Source organism: Amphiura filiformis, chromosome 18 (genome assembly GCF_039555335.1).
Source record: "Amphiura filiformis chromosome 18, Afil_fr2py, whole genome shotgun sequence".
NCBI classification, from domain to species: Eukaryota; Metazoa; Echinodermata; class Ophiuroidea; order Amphilepidida; family Amphiuridae; genus Amphiura; species Amphiura filiformis.
In genome coordinates, this window is record NC_092645.1 from 11,527,162 (window position 1) to 11,542,836 (window position 15,675).

General features: G+C 37.5%; 1 protein-coding gene across 1 annotated transcript; it reads left to right on the forward strand.

Moving 5' to 3' along the window:
- Window positions 1-3,365: 3,365 nt before the first annotated feature.
- On the forward strand, window positions 3,366-14,384 carry LOC140139843 (retinol dehydrogenase 12-like). The gene is made up of 7 exons (XM_072161596.1): window positions 3,366-3,485; window positions 6,804-6,946; window positions 8,472-8,640; window positions 10,297-10,413; window positions 11,220-11,384; window positions 12,439-12,600; window positions 13,990-14,384. The coding sequence occupies exons 1-6, from the start codon at window positions 3,431-3,433 to the stop codon at window positions 12,486-12,488; spliced, it is 699 nt and encodes a 232-aa protein (XP_072017697.1). The 5' UTR covers window positions 3,366-3,430; the 3' UTR covers window positions 12,489-12,600; window positions 13,990-14,384.
- Window positions 14,385-15,675: the final 1,291 nt, after the last annotated feature.

A 15,675-nucleotide genomic window follows, 5' to 3' on the forward strand; every position in this document is an offset into this window, starting at 1 on the left:
CATGACCATTTGGTGGTGTAGTTATTTTTGCTGGTCGGGGGGGTTGTAAAGTGACATGCATGTTTGGCTGCAACTTTCAACATCCATGGTGATCTTTGGGGGATATGTGAAAAGCCAGTGGTCTTTCAGAGGCAAATGTTTAAAATTGTGGAAAATTTAGAAGAAAGAGACTCTTGATGCATTATTTTTTTCATTTTGGACCACCTTGCCTCAACTATGAAGCATTTTTTTGGCATTTTGGAAAATGTTATTGTAATTTTAGTAAAACTTTGTACTAGAATTACATAAAACACAGGTAACTGTGAATGGATCATTATGGTTGAGAATACCCTTGATGAATGTGGGTACGGGTTTAGTAATATTTGGCAATCTCAAAATCCAAATCACTCCTGGATCAAATATAATTTGAAAATGAAATTACATGACCAATTTATTCAAAATTGGGAAAGTTATATTAATAACTCTAATTCTTGTAAGAATTATAGAATTTTCACAAATGAATTTGAACTTAAACCATATCGGTTATCTCTTCCACAACACTATATGCTATTAGTATGTGTAGATTTGGAGTAGGAAACAGTAAAATTCCTGTATACTGGTAGATATTATAACATTAACAACAGTTTAGACATCCAAATACCTTATAAATAAATCTTCATTTTAGCAGTCAAGATTTGGGACAATTAAGGGAAGAAGTGCAGTAAAAACACCCATTTAATTTCATTGTCATTCCAGGTAAAAGAGCACATACTTTTTATTCCACAAAAATCGCACCGACGTTTCCCAAGAAACTGCAATTTGAAGTGAAGCATCTTGCGCGATCAAATGTATTATTAATGTATTTTATTGTTTTTCAAGCAGTGATATTTATTATATATTTTATTGTTTTTCAAGTGGTGATATATAACATTTCTATAGTCAAAATTTTAACTTTCATTAAAAAAAATTACATCTCTAGCATCTACGGTTGCATTCCGGTTCTATTTTAAATCCCGACACCTAAAATCCAAGATGACTGCCAATTAAATATGGAAATGATATTTTTTTTTGCATTTTTCTGATTTTTTGGTCTCAAGTGTCATTTACACCAAGTATGAAGTTCCTATCATGTTTAGTTTAAAAAAGTGATTTTTGGTGCACTTCTTCCCTTAATAAAACTCGGGCTTATTTATTATGGAAATTATTTGTCAATATAAGCTCTCCTAGCCACATCCCTTCTTCGATAGTTTCTTGTTTTAATTATTATTCTCTACCTCATTCCAAATGCTCCTATGATCGCATAAATTTCAGATTTCCATATACAATGCCCGGATACAATGTTATATCTATATTTTATATATCTTCATTCTTTCATATAAATTTTATATGTGACGTGCCATGTCAAAAGCAGACACTTTTGGGCAGGTTATCAATTTTAAAGTTTTTACATATATCTTAAATATAGAGATATTTTGCTCCACAACGCCATACGTTTTCCCCAATGAAATCGGACATTCCTAAGTGAAGATATTGAGTTTGTAAGTTATGGTATTATAAAACTGGAAATTGAGATATCAGCCTTTAAAAATATTATTGACAATGTTGAGAGTAGGAATTACCTTGGAAAATGTCTCAAAAAATACAAGATGCCAGTTATATTCCAGTCTGAAACTATCAGACAATATTTTAAACATGAATAACATCACAAATTCGCAACAAACCCAAATTGTGAAAAAATCACTCTCGGGCAGATTTTTGGCTATTTCTCCACTTACGATCCTGCCCAAAAGTGTCTGCTTTTGACATGACACGTCACATATGTTCTGTATGTACATGTTTTATTTATTTTAAATTTTATTTTTACAATATATTTTTATATGTATGATTCTCTAAAGTTATAGGTTATATATTGTATCTATGTAATTGTTAATGTTGTAGTAGGGTACCTGCAGGGAATATGGGACCATTAAGGACGTTTAGCTTATTTGCATAAAAACTAAAGAAGATATGCCTACAAGAGATTGTTATGATGAACAACCTGTCCTTTAAGATTAATAAAACAGGCAATGTTACCTTGTTTTTATGTTTGTTTGGACGCTATGACGTCAAAATGATGTCATCGTCAAGTGTCCCATATTACCTGCATGTGCAGGTAATATGGGACACTGTGTTATCTCTATGGTGAAAATCAAAAAGTTCAGAAAATCACTCTTTTGTTCTAAAAACATTTTTGTTACATGATTTTGAATGTTTATGCAAATTTCTACAAGAAAATTCAATTTTCTAAATAGTTTTGCTTTTCGCATTGACAATGCACACAATTTCCTATATATGTGTCCCATATTACCTGCACCCATTCAGTTGAAAATCAGAGAAAATAATCATTTATAAAAGGAAAGTGCCCCTTGTCAGTGGAATTTTACCTGCTGATAAGCTTAACCCATCACCTAAAGATCATAAAAATGACAAATGCCCCCTCAGTACCAGAGTTTTTGGATACACAATCATAAAATGTGGCGTCATTGATTTTATATCAGGCCAAAAAAAACGACATAATTTTTTGGGCAATTTCACTCTTTTTGGCATTGATTTCCAAGAGTTTGATACACAGACTCCAAAACTGCATTTCTAGAAGCACAATTGATGTCTCTAAACACTTAACAAATCAACTTAAAGTGTTTACCTTCTCTAAGCTACTTTTTGTTAAAATGAAAACAGGTGTCCCATATTACCTGCTGTCCCATATTACCTGCAGCTACCCTACTAACAATAGCCTTTTATTTTGTAGCAGTTTAAGCCATTTGCCCAAACAGCTAGAGCCCAAAGGTATAATAAACCCCGGGGGGCCACTTGACTCAAATATGACAGTGTACGCATACGTGACCAAAAACACCCCCTAAACGAGTTTTACCCTACCAGCAAATTTAGCCCCTTAATAAGGTAATTTAGGCCTATATAGAATTTACCCCCTAACAAGTTTTTGGCTAGTAAAATTGCAACAAATTAAATGTGCCCTTTTTGGACTTGTAATTTACCAAAAATTTGAAATGGTTCCCTAAACAAGTTGTTCAGATTCAGAAAATTATCCTTATTCTTGAAAATCTGTGTTTTTTAGACCCTAAATGCATCACACGCGTAACTTGCCTTGCCTGAAAAAAAACACCCCTTTTTACTTTTTTTTTTTTGGTCACGCATGCATACAGACCATTTATGTGCGTGGGGTAATAAACTGAAACTGAACTGAATCAAGGCCAAGGTCACCAGGCATTTATTGTTGATTGCATGCATGTATGACTTCTCGATGCAAGGACTGACTACTGTGACCTGCACCAAGTAAACACTTTTAAGTGTAAAAGTAAATACTTTTAAAATCGCAGCAGTATTTAAATTATGCTGTGATGTTTTTGTGTCAAAGACACCGAGTCGGCGCCCATTTAAGCTCATTTAGCATATGGCTTCTGAAGAAGGACTGCAAAAAGTATGCATTATTACAGGGTCTAATACAGGTGAGCCTAGGTTTTGTATAATATAGGCATAGTATAAATTAGCATTTGTATTTAGACTAAGTACAACCCATGACTCTAATTTCTGTTAGAAATTAAATGTTTTGTATCAAAAGTATAGTAAACATCCCTGTTTCCACACATTTACATGATTCCAGGGGGGGAGGAGAAATAGTAAAGTGACATGCATGTGCCTCTGTGAAAAGTTGTAGAAAAGAAAAAAGCATGGTCTTTTGGTGATTATCATTTATCAACATCGTGGTCGCAGGCAAAAAGTGTGTGTTATTGCGAAAAAAGGGTCTTTTAGGGGAACATTGTGGGTCAATCTATTTAGTGACAATCTATTTAGTGACAAAAGGGTTAGTTAAGTGAGAATTTTGAGAGACAAAGGGTCTCTAGGCCTATGCGGAAAAATTATTAAAAGTAGTGTAACATTTTCAAAAAGGGGTTTGGTTTTCCAGGGAAGATTTTGTAGTTTTTTTTGAAAACGAGGGAATTCCTCACCAGAACCAACCAGTGGCATAGCATCATATACACCACATTTCCCCATACTGCATTTTAGAAATGCTTGCTGTTAAAATAAGAAATTTTTTAATGCTAATTTATTGCACATTCTAGGGAAGCGTGGTTACCGTTTTGAAATAACCGAGTGAGAGGGTTTTCAAGAAAGTATTTTTCCTGTCAAAACTGAAGCATCCTCTGTATAAAAGAAAATATGAATATCTGCACATCATATATAACGATTTGTGATACCCAATTGTGGCACATTTGATGTCGTTTATGAGGCAGAGAATTTTATTTCAATTTTATATACGCCAAAATATTTTTTTAATTGAGCGAGAATGGCGATAGAAAAAACCTTGAAAATTCCATGTAAAAATGACATTAGACCCTACCAATGATTACTGTTTCGTTTTTATGGTAATCTAATCTTTTATTTCCTGAAATAAAATTAGGGGTCTAATGTGGATTTATTGTATAAATGATGAAAACATCGGCGTGTATACAAGAAGCTACAAGAAAAATGGTAGGCCACGCCACACCGACATACTTTTGGTATACGGCGAGCATGTGCGAGTCAAAATCGATATAATGTATGAAAAAACTATTGTGCGTAGGCTCATTTATTGTATATAGAACATGCAGTTATCAACAATTAATACACATTAATGTTTTAAACAAATAAAATTCCAAAATATGGTACGTTTTCTGTCTTTGCTTGTCACGTGGTATGTTGAAGTAATGAAGTTGCGATTATATGTTTAAATTTTCATCATGATGCAATCAAGCCCTTACGGCCGAGCGATCTAAGGCGCTGGTGTTATGTCAATAATACTGTATAGTACTGCTCAGTGCAGCGTGGGTTCGAACCCCACTGGCGACTCTGCCAAAATAAATTTATTTTTATATTTTTTTTATATTTCATAATATGTTAGGGAAATCTGGCTGGGAGAATGTATGTATGGCGAAGAGTGGTGTGAGCATCATAGAGCTAAATAAGGTCACTGGTCCGATGTGCAGTTGTGCACTCCCCCCACCCCCACCCAGCCCCTCCCATCGATTTGAAAATCTAGAAAATCCCATAGGAAAATTACTGAAAAATGGCTTGTGCCCCAATCAGACCGGTGCCACCCAATCATGGTTGGTTGAAATACAGATCCTACAGTGAAGCCATATTATGTACAAATGGTCAACTCATTCCAGGGGGTGGGGAGGTCACTCCTATTGTGGCCTGTACACCATCCGCGATAATCAATTTTTGATGTCGTTTATGAGGCAGAGAATTTTATTTCAATTTTATATACGCCAAAATATTTTTTTAATTGAGCGAGAATGGCGATAGAAAAAACCTTGAAAATTCCATGTAAAAATGACATTAGACCCTACCAATGATTACTGTTTCGCTTTTTATGGTAATCTAATCTTTTATTTCCTGAAATAAAATTAGGGGTCTAATGTGGATTTATTGTATAAATGATGAAAACATCGGCGTGTATACAAGAAGCTACAAGAAAATGGTAGGCCACGCCACACCAACATACTTTTGGTATACGGCGAGCATGTGCGAGTCAAAATCGATATAATGTATGAAAAAACTATTGTGCGTAGGCTCATTTATTGTATATAGAACATGCAGTTATCAACAATTAATACACATTAATGTTTTTAAACAAATAAAATTCCAAAATATGGTACGTTTTCTGTCTTTGCTTGTCACGTGGTATGTTGAAGTAATGAAGTTGCGATTATATGTTTAAATTTTCATCATGATGCAATCAAGCCCTTACGGCCGAGCGATCTAAGGCGCTGGTGTTATCAATCAATAATACTGTATAGTACTGCTCAGTGCAGCGTGGGTTCGAACCCCACTGGCGACTCTGCCAAAATAAATTTATTTTATATTTTTTTATATTTCATAATATGTTAGGGAAATCTGGCTGGGAGAATGTATGTATGGCGAAGAGTGGTGTGAGCATCATAGAGCTAAATAAGGTCACTGGTCCGATGTGCAGTTGTGCACTCCCCCACCCCCACCCAGCCCCTCCCATCGATTTGAAAATCTAGAAAATCCCATAGGAAAATTACTGAAAAATGGCTTGTGCCCCCAATCAGACCCGGTGCCACCCAATCATGGTTGGTTGAAATACAGATCCTACAGTGAAGCCATATTATGTACAAATGGTCAACTCATTCCAGGGGGTGGGGAGGTCACTCCCATTGTGGCCTGTACACCATCCGCGATAATCAATTTTTGAAAAGCACCCTAAACAAGGATTAACCCTGGGCTTAAACGATACCCTAAACAGGTAACACGCGCCCATTTTCATACCCTAAACAGGGATTTTATTCTTGCATCAAATTTCATACCCCTGACTGAAAATGTTACGCAGATATACATCCCGGGGTTGGCTCACAGGCCCCATGGCTAAAATGAAATTTATGAACTTCAATCACTTGGGCGGGTGCAGGCGTAGCATCATAAGGGCATGGGGCCCCATGCCCCCCCAATCGATTTCAAAATTTAGTAAATCCCATAGGAAAATTGCCAAAAATGACTTGTGCCCCCCCATCAGACCTGGAGCCCCCCCAATCATGGTCAGTGCCCCCCCCAATCGGATGACTCACGCTATGCCACTGGTGCACACCGGATGAGCCGACAGAAAATTGTGAAACTATAATATTTTTGTAAAACCACATGCTTTTTGAAGATCATTTCCCCTTTAATATCATATGAGCAACTAATTTGGGGAGGGGCAAGCTTACCTCCTCCCCCGGCCCCCTCCCACTGATTATGGCATTGTTGCTGATGTGTTTTTATAGGTATTGGATATAATGCAGCAGTTAAGCTTCTACAAAATCTTAACTTTGAGGTGATCTTAGCATGCAGAACCCCAGAGAAAGGAGAGGCTGCGGTTGAGTCTATGAGGCAGGAGTTACCAAATGCTAAAGTGTCATTTATGCAGGTTGGTTTAAGGCTTATATTTTTGTTCTTTATTTAGGCCTATTGAAATAAACTTTATTGGGGGGCGCCCGCTACGACAGGGCCCCCTTATTTGGCTTGACTTTGCAAAATGCTTCTAATTTCGGTCTATAACAAGACTCAGGGGTAGCTTCTACTAAATCATAATCATAACAGACAGCCCTCCCCAAATCACCAAAGGCCAAAAAAAATCCACTTTGTGCGCACAGGAGCGAAAAAAACCCCCATTTTTTATGTTTGTTTTTTTCAATCAAAAAAGGTCAAAGTTTGCCCATTTGTGAGTATATCAATTCATTCATTCATTCATATTTTATTTCCATAAAAATCAAAGACATTACATAAAAAATAATATATGAACACGGTATGGCCGCTGGAAGACCAAAGGTCTGAAAGTTAGCCTTTCCCTAAAATCAAATGAAATCAACAAAACAAATCAACATCACATAACATAACTCGGAAAAGATTAATTATATATAGAGATCAGTTTTGTTTTGAATTGATTGCGGAAATGTTTAACAGATTTTGAAGCTTTCAGATTTTTATCCAAAGAATTCCAAAGAATGGGACCTCTTGTACGTATGGCTTGATCAGAAAAGACTTTCTTATGTAGGTCATTTACATATCGTGTCTTGTAGTTATGTATGTCAGAACGTTTGGTAAAATAATTATCAAATGAACAGGGCAGCTCATTTATAGAGTGCCTGTACATGAATGTAGGCCTACCTAATTCCAGTGTGTCCATACCTTCAACTTTTAATATGTTATAATTAGCAAACAATAGTGAACGTTTGCCACCGTGCTAATAGACCATTTTTGAATTTTTACAATTTTATTTAAGTAAGTTTTACATGTATTTCCCATAAAAGTACTCCATAATTTAAATAAGGCAATATTAACGTACAATAAAGTGTAAATAAAATACGACTTGGAACAAAATGTTTCAATTTATTCATGACACCAACATTTCTTGAAATTGTTCTAGATACGCAATCTATGTGACATTTCCAAGTGAGACATTCGTCTATTAGTACACCAAGGCAAAAAAATTATTTTCTTTATGCTTGCTTTGTCAAAAAAGTCCACAGTTTTGGGAAAAGTCCAAAAAAAAGGTCTACTTTTTCAAAATCAGCTCCCCCAAATAAATCCAGGCTACGCCTCCGACAAAACTGGCCTACAGGATTTATTTGGGGGGAGGGGTGTTGATTTTGAAAAAGTGGACTTTTTTTTCAAAATTTTGACCTTTTTGGACTGGGGGCAGATTTTGAGAAAGTGGACCTTTTTTGACCAAAAGGCATAAAAAACCCCTATTTTTTCGCTGGCTATGCTCGCAAATGGGACTTTTTGGGTCAAAAAGAGAATGGGGGCATCCGTCCCAGCCCATGGTTATGGGCCTGCTGGTCTATAATAGTATAAGCCTTTCTTTAAATTAGTTACAGCCCTTACATACTAGCATAAGCCCCTTTTTTATTTATATTAATAGTATAAGCTCTTTGCCTTTCTTATTTCAGTTAGACCTAGCATCATTGAAATCAGTGAGGAAGTTTGCAGACGACTTCCATGCGACAGGCAAACCATTACATGTCCTATGTGATAATGGTGGCTTTGGGAATTCCAATGATGACCAGGCTGCAAAAACTGAAGATGGATTTGAGCTACACATGGGCACCAATCATTTAGGTATGAGGGGAGGGGTATTATTCATTTAGGTATGGTGTGTCAAACGGGAGGGCACCAAGCATTGAGTATGATGTGCGATCATGTGTCAGAGCGAAGGGGCACCAATCTTTTAGCTATGTGTCAAAAGGGAGGGCACCAATTAAATGATGTGTCAGAGTAGAGAGCACCAAACATCGAGTTATAAGGTGCCAGAATCGAAGGGCACCAATCATTTAGGTATGATGTGCAGTGCCGCCGAGAGCCATTATGGGCCCGGGGGCAATGTGAATGCACAGGTCCCTTTGATCAGTGATGACGGTGCAGGACTTCATAAGTGTGTGGGTGGTGTATGTGTGTGTGTGGAGGGTGGTAGCAGTGGCGTAAATTTCTTTGTGACATGGGATCGAGGGAGGTTGGTGTAAAATCCTTGAACGTATGTTGAAGCGGAGCAAAAGTAGCATATTTAGCTGCCAATAATCAAATATGAACATTGAAGGAGACAAATGCGTGCGAGGCGCACACAAAGTCGCAATTTGAAAGTGGCATTTTGCTCTTAGATTAAGTTCCTCTTAATAACTTCCACGCGAAGTGCACAAATTTTGCCAATTTGAAGCCAATTTGAAGCTAAAATGATCCAAGTATGAACCGTTGAATTGGACAAATACACGCGAAGCGCGCGAAAATATGCAATTCGAATTGGCGACTTTTGATTGAACTTATTGAAACAAACTCCGTGCGAAGCGCGGAAAAATGGCAACTTTTAAGGTAAATGATCAAATAAAAAAGTGAAGGGCACAAAGCGCGCGAAAATTAGCATTTTGTGTTACCATGATGCATGATTAAGCTGCACTCCCCCGATTTCTCGAAGATTTTGATATCGAGGATGATCATTTTGGCAAAATCAAGCAGTAAATTCAAGTGAAATATCCTAGGGATTTTACCGCCCCAGGCAAAGCCTCTCCCTGCCGCCCACCAAAGTATACCTTAAAGGTGTTAAGGGGTGTTACCCCCTTGAAAACTCATCCATTTGTATACTGCCCACGACCGTTTTCCTTCTATTCCGCCCTGTTTTCTGTTTCTCTTTTTTCGCCCCCTTTTTATTTTTCCTCCCATTTTTTCTTTTTATCTGCCCTATATTTTTTCTTCCCTTTTCTTTCTCCATTCCCTTTTTTCTTTTTTTCGGCGCCCCTCTGCGTTTGCCGCCCTAGGCGACCGCCTTACCAGGCCTAATGGTTGGAACGGCCCTGAGAGGAGAGAGTGCGGAGGGGCACATATCATTGAGGTATGAGGTGCCAGAGGGGAGGGCCAGGTTTTTTTATTTCGCACATGCTAGTACAAATGGTAGCGGCTTTTCTGATAACACAATTAAATGCCCATGCAACTGGCAACAAACCTCCCATTAAAAGACACATAAGTTTAAGTAAGTTTGTTTCTACCCCATGTGATAGTATTTGGATAGTATTGATTTTATTTCCTTAAAGTATAAATTATGAAATTTAGTAAAAAAAATTTGTTTTTTGATATACTTATAATAAAATATTCTTGTACATGAACATTTTTGTGTATTTCGTGAGTGACATAGATAGCTTTTTGACCGAATGTTTCTGAGACAAACCTTTTATTTTTATGGCGTAAAAATTATAATTTTGTGTCAACTTCTGTGTGAATTATCCATAGGTCATTTTCTATTAACAATGCTGTTGTTGGGTGATTTGAAGAAGTCAGCGACAGAGACGGGAGAGGCGAGAATTGTTGTCACTACATCATCATTACATGACCCCAAGACGGGAAGAGGTATGATGATTATATATTGTGATATGTTATGCGAATATTTTTCTCTCCCCCCCCCCCTCCCCACTTTGAAGGCAAAAAACCCAAAATTTCACAATTTTCCCCTTTTTGCAGCAATTTTGGGCAAAATTTGTTGATTTTCCCCATGAAATTCACGTTTCCCCGCGATGCTCCCCAAAAATATTCCTGGTGCTGCCACTGCTGGTCGGGGTGAGTAAGATGTCACGGGGAAGTATCTAGCAGGAAAGAAATACTTGCTTTTCTGTGTCGGGTTGGGAAGAATTTGATTTTTGGGGAAGTGTCAGGCCGGGGAAGAAAGGCAAGACATATTGATGGCAGGTAATTAAAGCCATAATGTGTGATTTGCCTCACAGCGACGCCCTCAATTTTACTCGGATTTCTACTTTTTGCATAATTATAATGCCCAGTGGTGTACTAAAATACCACGTAAGAGACTAATCCTGAAGTGCTTTAATATAACAGTAAAAGTTTATACTTTGTATATTAAAACCGGGTCGACCCGGTTTTAATCAGACTGCTTGCTAACATCTCCCGTGAATGTCAGCTTATGTGTACACACGTCGAACGCGATGCTCCGTGTAGTATTACATGTTACGATCGGCGAACGTAGTACACGCATTGTAGGCGCTGGAATGAAATCAAAAATTTTCTTCGTTATGCCTCATTTGTTTGGGTCAAAATTAAAAGGGGATAATGTGATCAGTGAAAACAAACATTCAAATAGGAATCTATTCTTTATGCAAATCACACATTATTGCTTTAACTGATTTCACTTTAATACTTTTTAGGTCCAGCTCCTACAATAGATTTTGACAACCTAATGTTGGAGAAAGAAGGAACATACAAGGGTCTATTTGCATATTCAACCTCCAAACTTGCCAATGTTCTATTCACTAAAGAATTGGCACGGAGATTAGAGGGTACTTGTGTCACTGTCAACTGTTTATGCCCAGGTAAGAGTACTGTAAAAGTGGTCATTTTTGTGTGTGTAATTTTTCTCCTTTTGCTGATTTTGAACTACATTGCTTGTCTTTAATTTATAATTTTGAATTTTCTTACATAGACCTATACATTAAAAGAACATATTCACATGTTTTTATATTTGCGGTAGCTGTGTTGCATGCGAAAAGCACGAAAATTAATGTACTGCGAAAATTTTCACTTTTACAGTTGTTGCTTGCTGTTCGTATCTCTTTGCTGGGAGGGGAAATTTTAATACACTGTCAATGGAACTAGTGTGCTGGGTTAGGGTAGCAGGGTATAAGTGGGGTCATAGGGTGCTGGGGGTAGTGTGGCCTGGGTGTGGTATTGTAGGGTGGTTGAGGGAGGTAGGAGAAGGGTGCCGGGGTATGATGGTAGGGTGTTATGGTAGGGTCAGAGGGTGATGGGGAGTACCGTAAAATGGGGTAACTTTGGGCACTTTTCAGAATTTTTAAACCACTGCTTCCAAACAAAACCAATTATATTTCTAATTAACACTTTTTTATGACATTAGGGTTCCCCACTACACTTTGAAGTTGAAAAAGATTTTTTAATAATTTAATGATTTTGTCGCCAAAAGGTGCCTTCCTTAAAATTTGTCTCTCCCTCCCTCTGAAAAGTGCTGGCTACGCCACTGGATAAGGGTGGGTAAGGGGGTTATAAGAATAGAACTCCATAGAATAAGATGTGAGGGTATAGTGGTGGTTATCAAAAGTAGGTAATCACGAAAGCAGGCGATAAGGGCCCTTTTCTGATGGGGACACCCTGTCAGTCTGAAACACAATCCTAACCTCCGTCAGTCCAAAAATCGAATTGAAAAAGACATCAACCCTAACCCTAGCTTTGAAAAAGATGCCAACCCTAACCCTAACCCTAGCCCTAACCCTAACTTCAATTAGATTTTCGGACTAACGGGGGTTCGGATGATGGTGTTTCGGACTGACTGGGAGACCCTGATGAGGTTTTAATTCCATTATATATTCAGTACACTAATGGCACATGCATCTTTAATTTTCCACCCATCAGGGTTCATTCCACTGACAGGTTCCATGCGTCATGCATCAGCCTTCACATAATTCCTCCTCAAGTATCCCTTGGGATTTATCTTCAGAATGAGTGGCATCACTAGCACTGTGGATGAAGGAGGGGATAACATAGTACTCCTGGCATCAGATCCTAATTTAAAAGGTAAGTAATAAAGCCTGTAACCAGTGGCTCAATCAGAGGGGGTATGGGAGAGAATAAAAGGCATCACTAGCACTGCGGTTGAAGGTGGGGATAATATAGTACTCCTGGCATCAGATCGAAATTTGAAAGGTTGATAATGAGGTCTGTAACAGTGGCTCCTCCAGAGGGGACCAGGGTGAGAATAAAAGGCATCACTAGCACTGTGGATGAAGGAGGAGATAATATAGTGCTTCTGGCATCAGATCTAAATTTGAATGGTTGGTAATGAGGTCTGTAACAGTGTGTCAGCCACAGGGGGCACCAGAGAGAGGAGACAACATAGTGCTACTGGCATCAGATCCAAATTTAAAAGGTAGGTAATGAGACCAGCTACAACTGTGTGTCAAAATCTTTGTTTTGATAAATGGATCTTAAACAATGCTAGTTAACAATATGTAGGATGTTTCATAACCAGGGACAGGCGATTTGTGCGGAACTTTTTTTCCGCGCAATTGGCTATTTTTTTCCTATGGGCAGGGTTACATGACCTAGATTTTGCATCAAATACCGTATTTCGTCAAATAAATGCCCCCGGGGGCGTTACATTTTCCCAAGGGGGGCGTTTATTCAAGGTCAATTTTAGAACGATAATTCCCGTTAAAATCATTAGGTAAACTAAGAACACACGCTAAAATGGCGAACTATGAACTAGAAACACTGACTTCTGGCTCACTTCCGGGTTTCTGATCCAGATTTTCGCCAATTATTGACGCTTATTATGGACCATGTGCCAACTTGGTAAGCTTACTACACAAGATAGCATGGAAATATCGGCATTTTGAAACATCTTGGTTGAAAAAAAGTGGTGGGGGCATTTATTTGAGGGGGGGGCGACTATTTGACAAAATACGGTAGGTCAATGACCATATAAACCTATTGAACTTGACCTATTTTGATGTGTACATAGGTAATGAAACATTCTACAAATTGCTAACTAGCATTATTTAAGATCATTTATCAAAACAATATTTTGGCACTATTTTCATCAAAATGATAGCAAGTTAGAAATTTGACCCTTTAGAGGTCAACGCTTGACCTTTGACCTTTTTGGGAATAACTCAAGAACGGTAGATAGGTAACACAACACTACACATTTTCTGAATCCTTATGACCAGAGGAATTAATACATTAGTAATGTTTTCGACACAATTTGATGAAGTTTGAAATTTGACCCCATGTAAAGTTTAATTACCTTTCCCCACCCACAGGACAATATTTTGTATTGGGAACAACAAAATTTGTGTACTAGAAATTACGAAGAAATAGGTTAGAAAAATAAATCATCTAGGTGCATGGGAACAATGGCTGGGTACTAGACTAAACCATGCATGTTCTTTGTTTCGTTTCCAGGAACTACAGGTAAATATTTTCGCTTTCTGGAGGAGACCGAGAGCTCTGAAGAGTCACGCAACAAAGAAGTTGCCAAGAGATTTTGGGATGTCAGTGCTGACTTGGTTGGATATGAAGATGCTAAGAATTTGTGAAAATTTATTTTTCATTTTCAGGCATGAAATTTCCAGTGTTTAGCTGATTTCAGCTAATGGTAAAAATTCAAATGGTAAAAAAAAACCCATGGTTTTCAGGTGTTTTTTTTCAAGACCATAAAGTAGTTGCTAACATATTTTTTTTAATCAACAGATCTATATAATTTATTTTACTCATTCAGAGAAAAATCCTATATTCTGGTGATTTATGTAAATATAGAATGTTATACATATAAGTTTTTCTTTCACCAATTTTATTTATTTATTAGATCTTATTTTGCCTGGGGAAACCCAATCAGTGTGAACACTGTTTTTCATGGGTGCCCAGGGGTCAAACAAAATACATCAAAATGGTTAACAATTTACAAGAATAATAAATATTATATATTAAAATACATTCAAAATTACAAACTCTGGAACTAAAAGACACTTAGGTACAGATAGCAAATATATATTAAAAATATAAAAATAGCATTAAGATACAATTCTTTTAAAAGTTCCAAGCTTGGCTGGAAGTGGTGCTTTAGCAGCAGTTGGAAGGTTGTTGAATGCTAAAGCCCCCTATAACTAAATTTTCTACTGTCCGATGTGTTGCGACAGAGAGATAGGACCAAATTTCCCTGAGAACCAGCTCTTGTCCTGTAGCTATGAATGTCAGAAACAGTATTAAAAATATTGCACAGATTTGTGGGTAGACTGCCAGTAAGACTTTTGTAAACCATAATATTAAGGTGTTTCAAACGACGATCACAAAGTTTTTCCCAGCTCAGTCTTCCTAATAAGACATCAGTTGGGAAACGACGTGGAAGACCGAGAATAACTTTACCAGCAGTATTTTGAAGAACTTCCAATTTAGACAAAAGAGTATTGTTGGCATTACCCCATACTACATCGCAGTAATCAAAGTGTGGAATAATTAAAGATTTGTACAACATGACAAGAGTTTTTGTTGGCAATACATTACGTACCCTTCTTATCAGACCAATACGCTTGTTGACTTTTAAGACCACTTTGTCAATATTTATACACCAGGTAAGTGATGGGTCAAACCAAACACCAAGATATTTAAATTGGTCAATTTGTTCTATTGCCTCACCTCTAATTTGAATGTTGAGCTTATCTTGGGTACGGGCAAGTTTTTGATGAGTGCCAAAAAGCATGGATTTTGTTTTTTTGACGTTGAGAGTGAGATAGTTGATTTCAAGCCACTGGGCAACATAAGAAAATTTAGAATTCAAGATTCTGTTAAGTGTATCAACTGTCTTTCCCCTGACGAAAATAGCAGTATCATCTGCATATAAATCTACTCTACAATCAACACTCTTTAGGATGGTTGGCAAGTCATTGATATATAGGGTAAAAAGGAGGGGGCCAAGGATGGAGCCCTGGGGACCCCAAACTTGACAGGGGCCTTACTAGATAAGTGATTATTAACTCTGGTGACTTGAAACCGGTCAGATAAATAGGATGAGAACCATCCAAGTTCCAAACCAAGCACTCCGACACTTGCAAGCTTGTTAATAAGCACTTCATGGTTGACCGTGATCGAAGG

Coding starts and splice junctions, on each gene's coding strand:
- LOC140139843 (XM_072161596.1), top strand. CDS start 3,431: ATGGCTTCTGAAGAAGGACTGCAAAAAGTATGCATTATTACAGGGTCT. Junction 6,947..8,471: donor CTAAAGTGTCATTTATGCAG/GTTGGTTTAAGG, acceptor TTCTTATTTCAG/TTAGACCTAGCATCATTGAA. Junction 10,414..11,219: donor TGACCCCAAGACGGGAAGAG/GTATGATGATTA, acceptor AATACTTTTTAG/GTCCAGCTCCTACAATAGAT.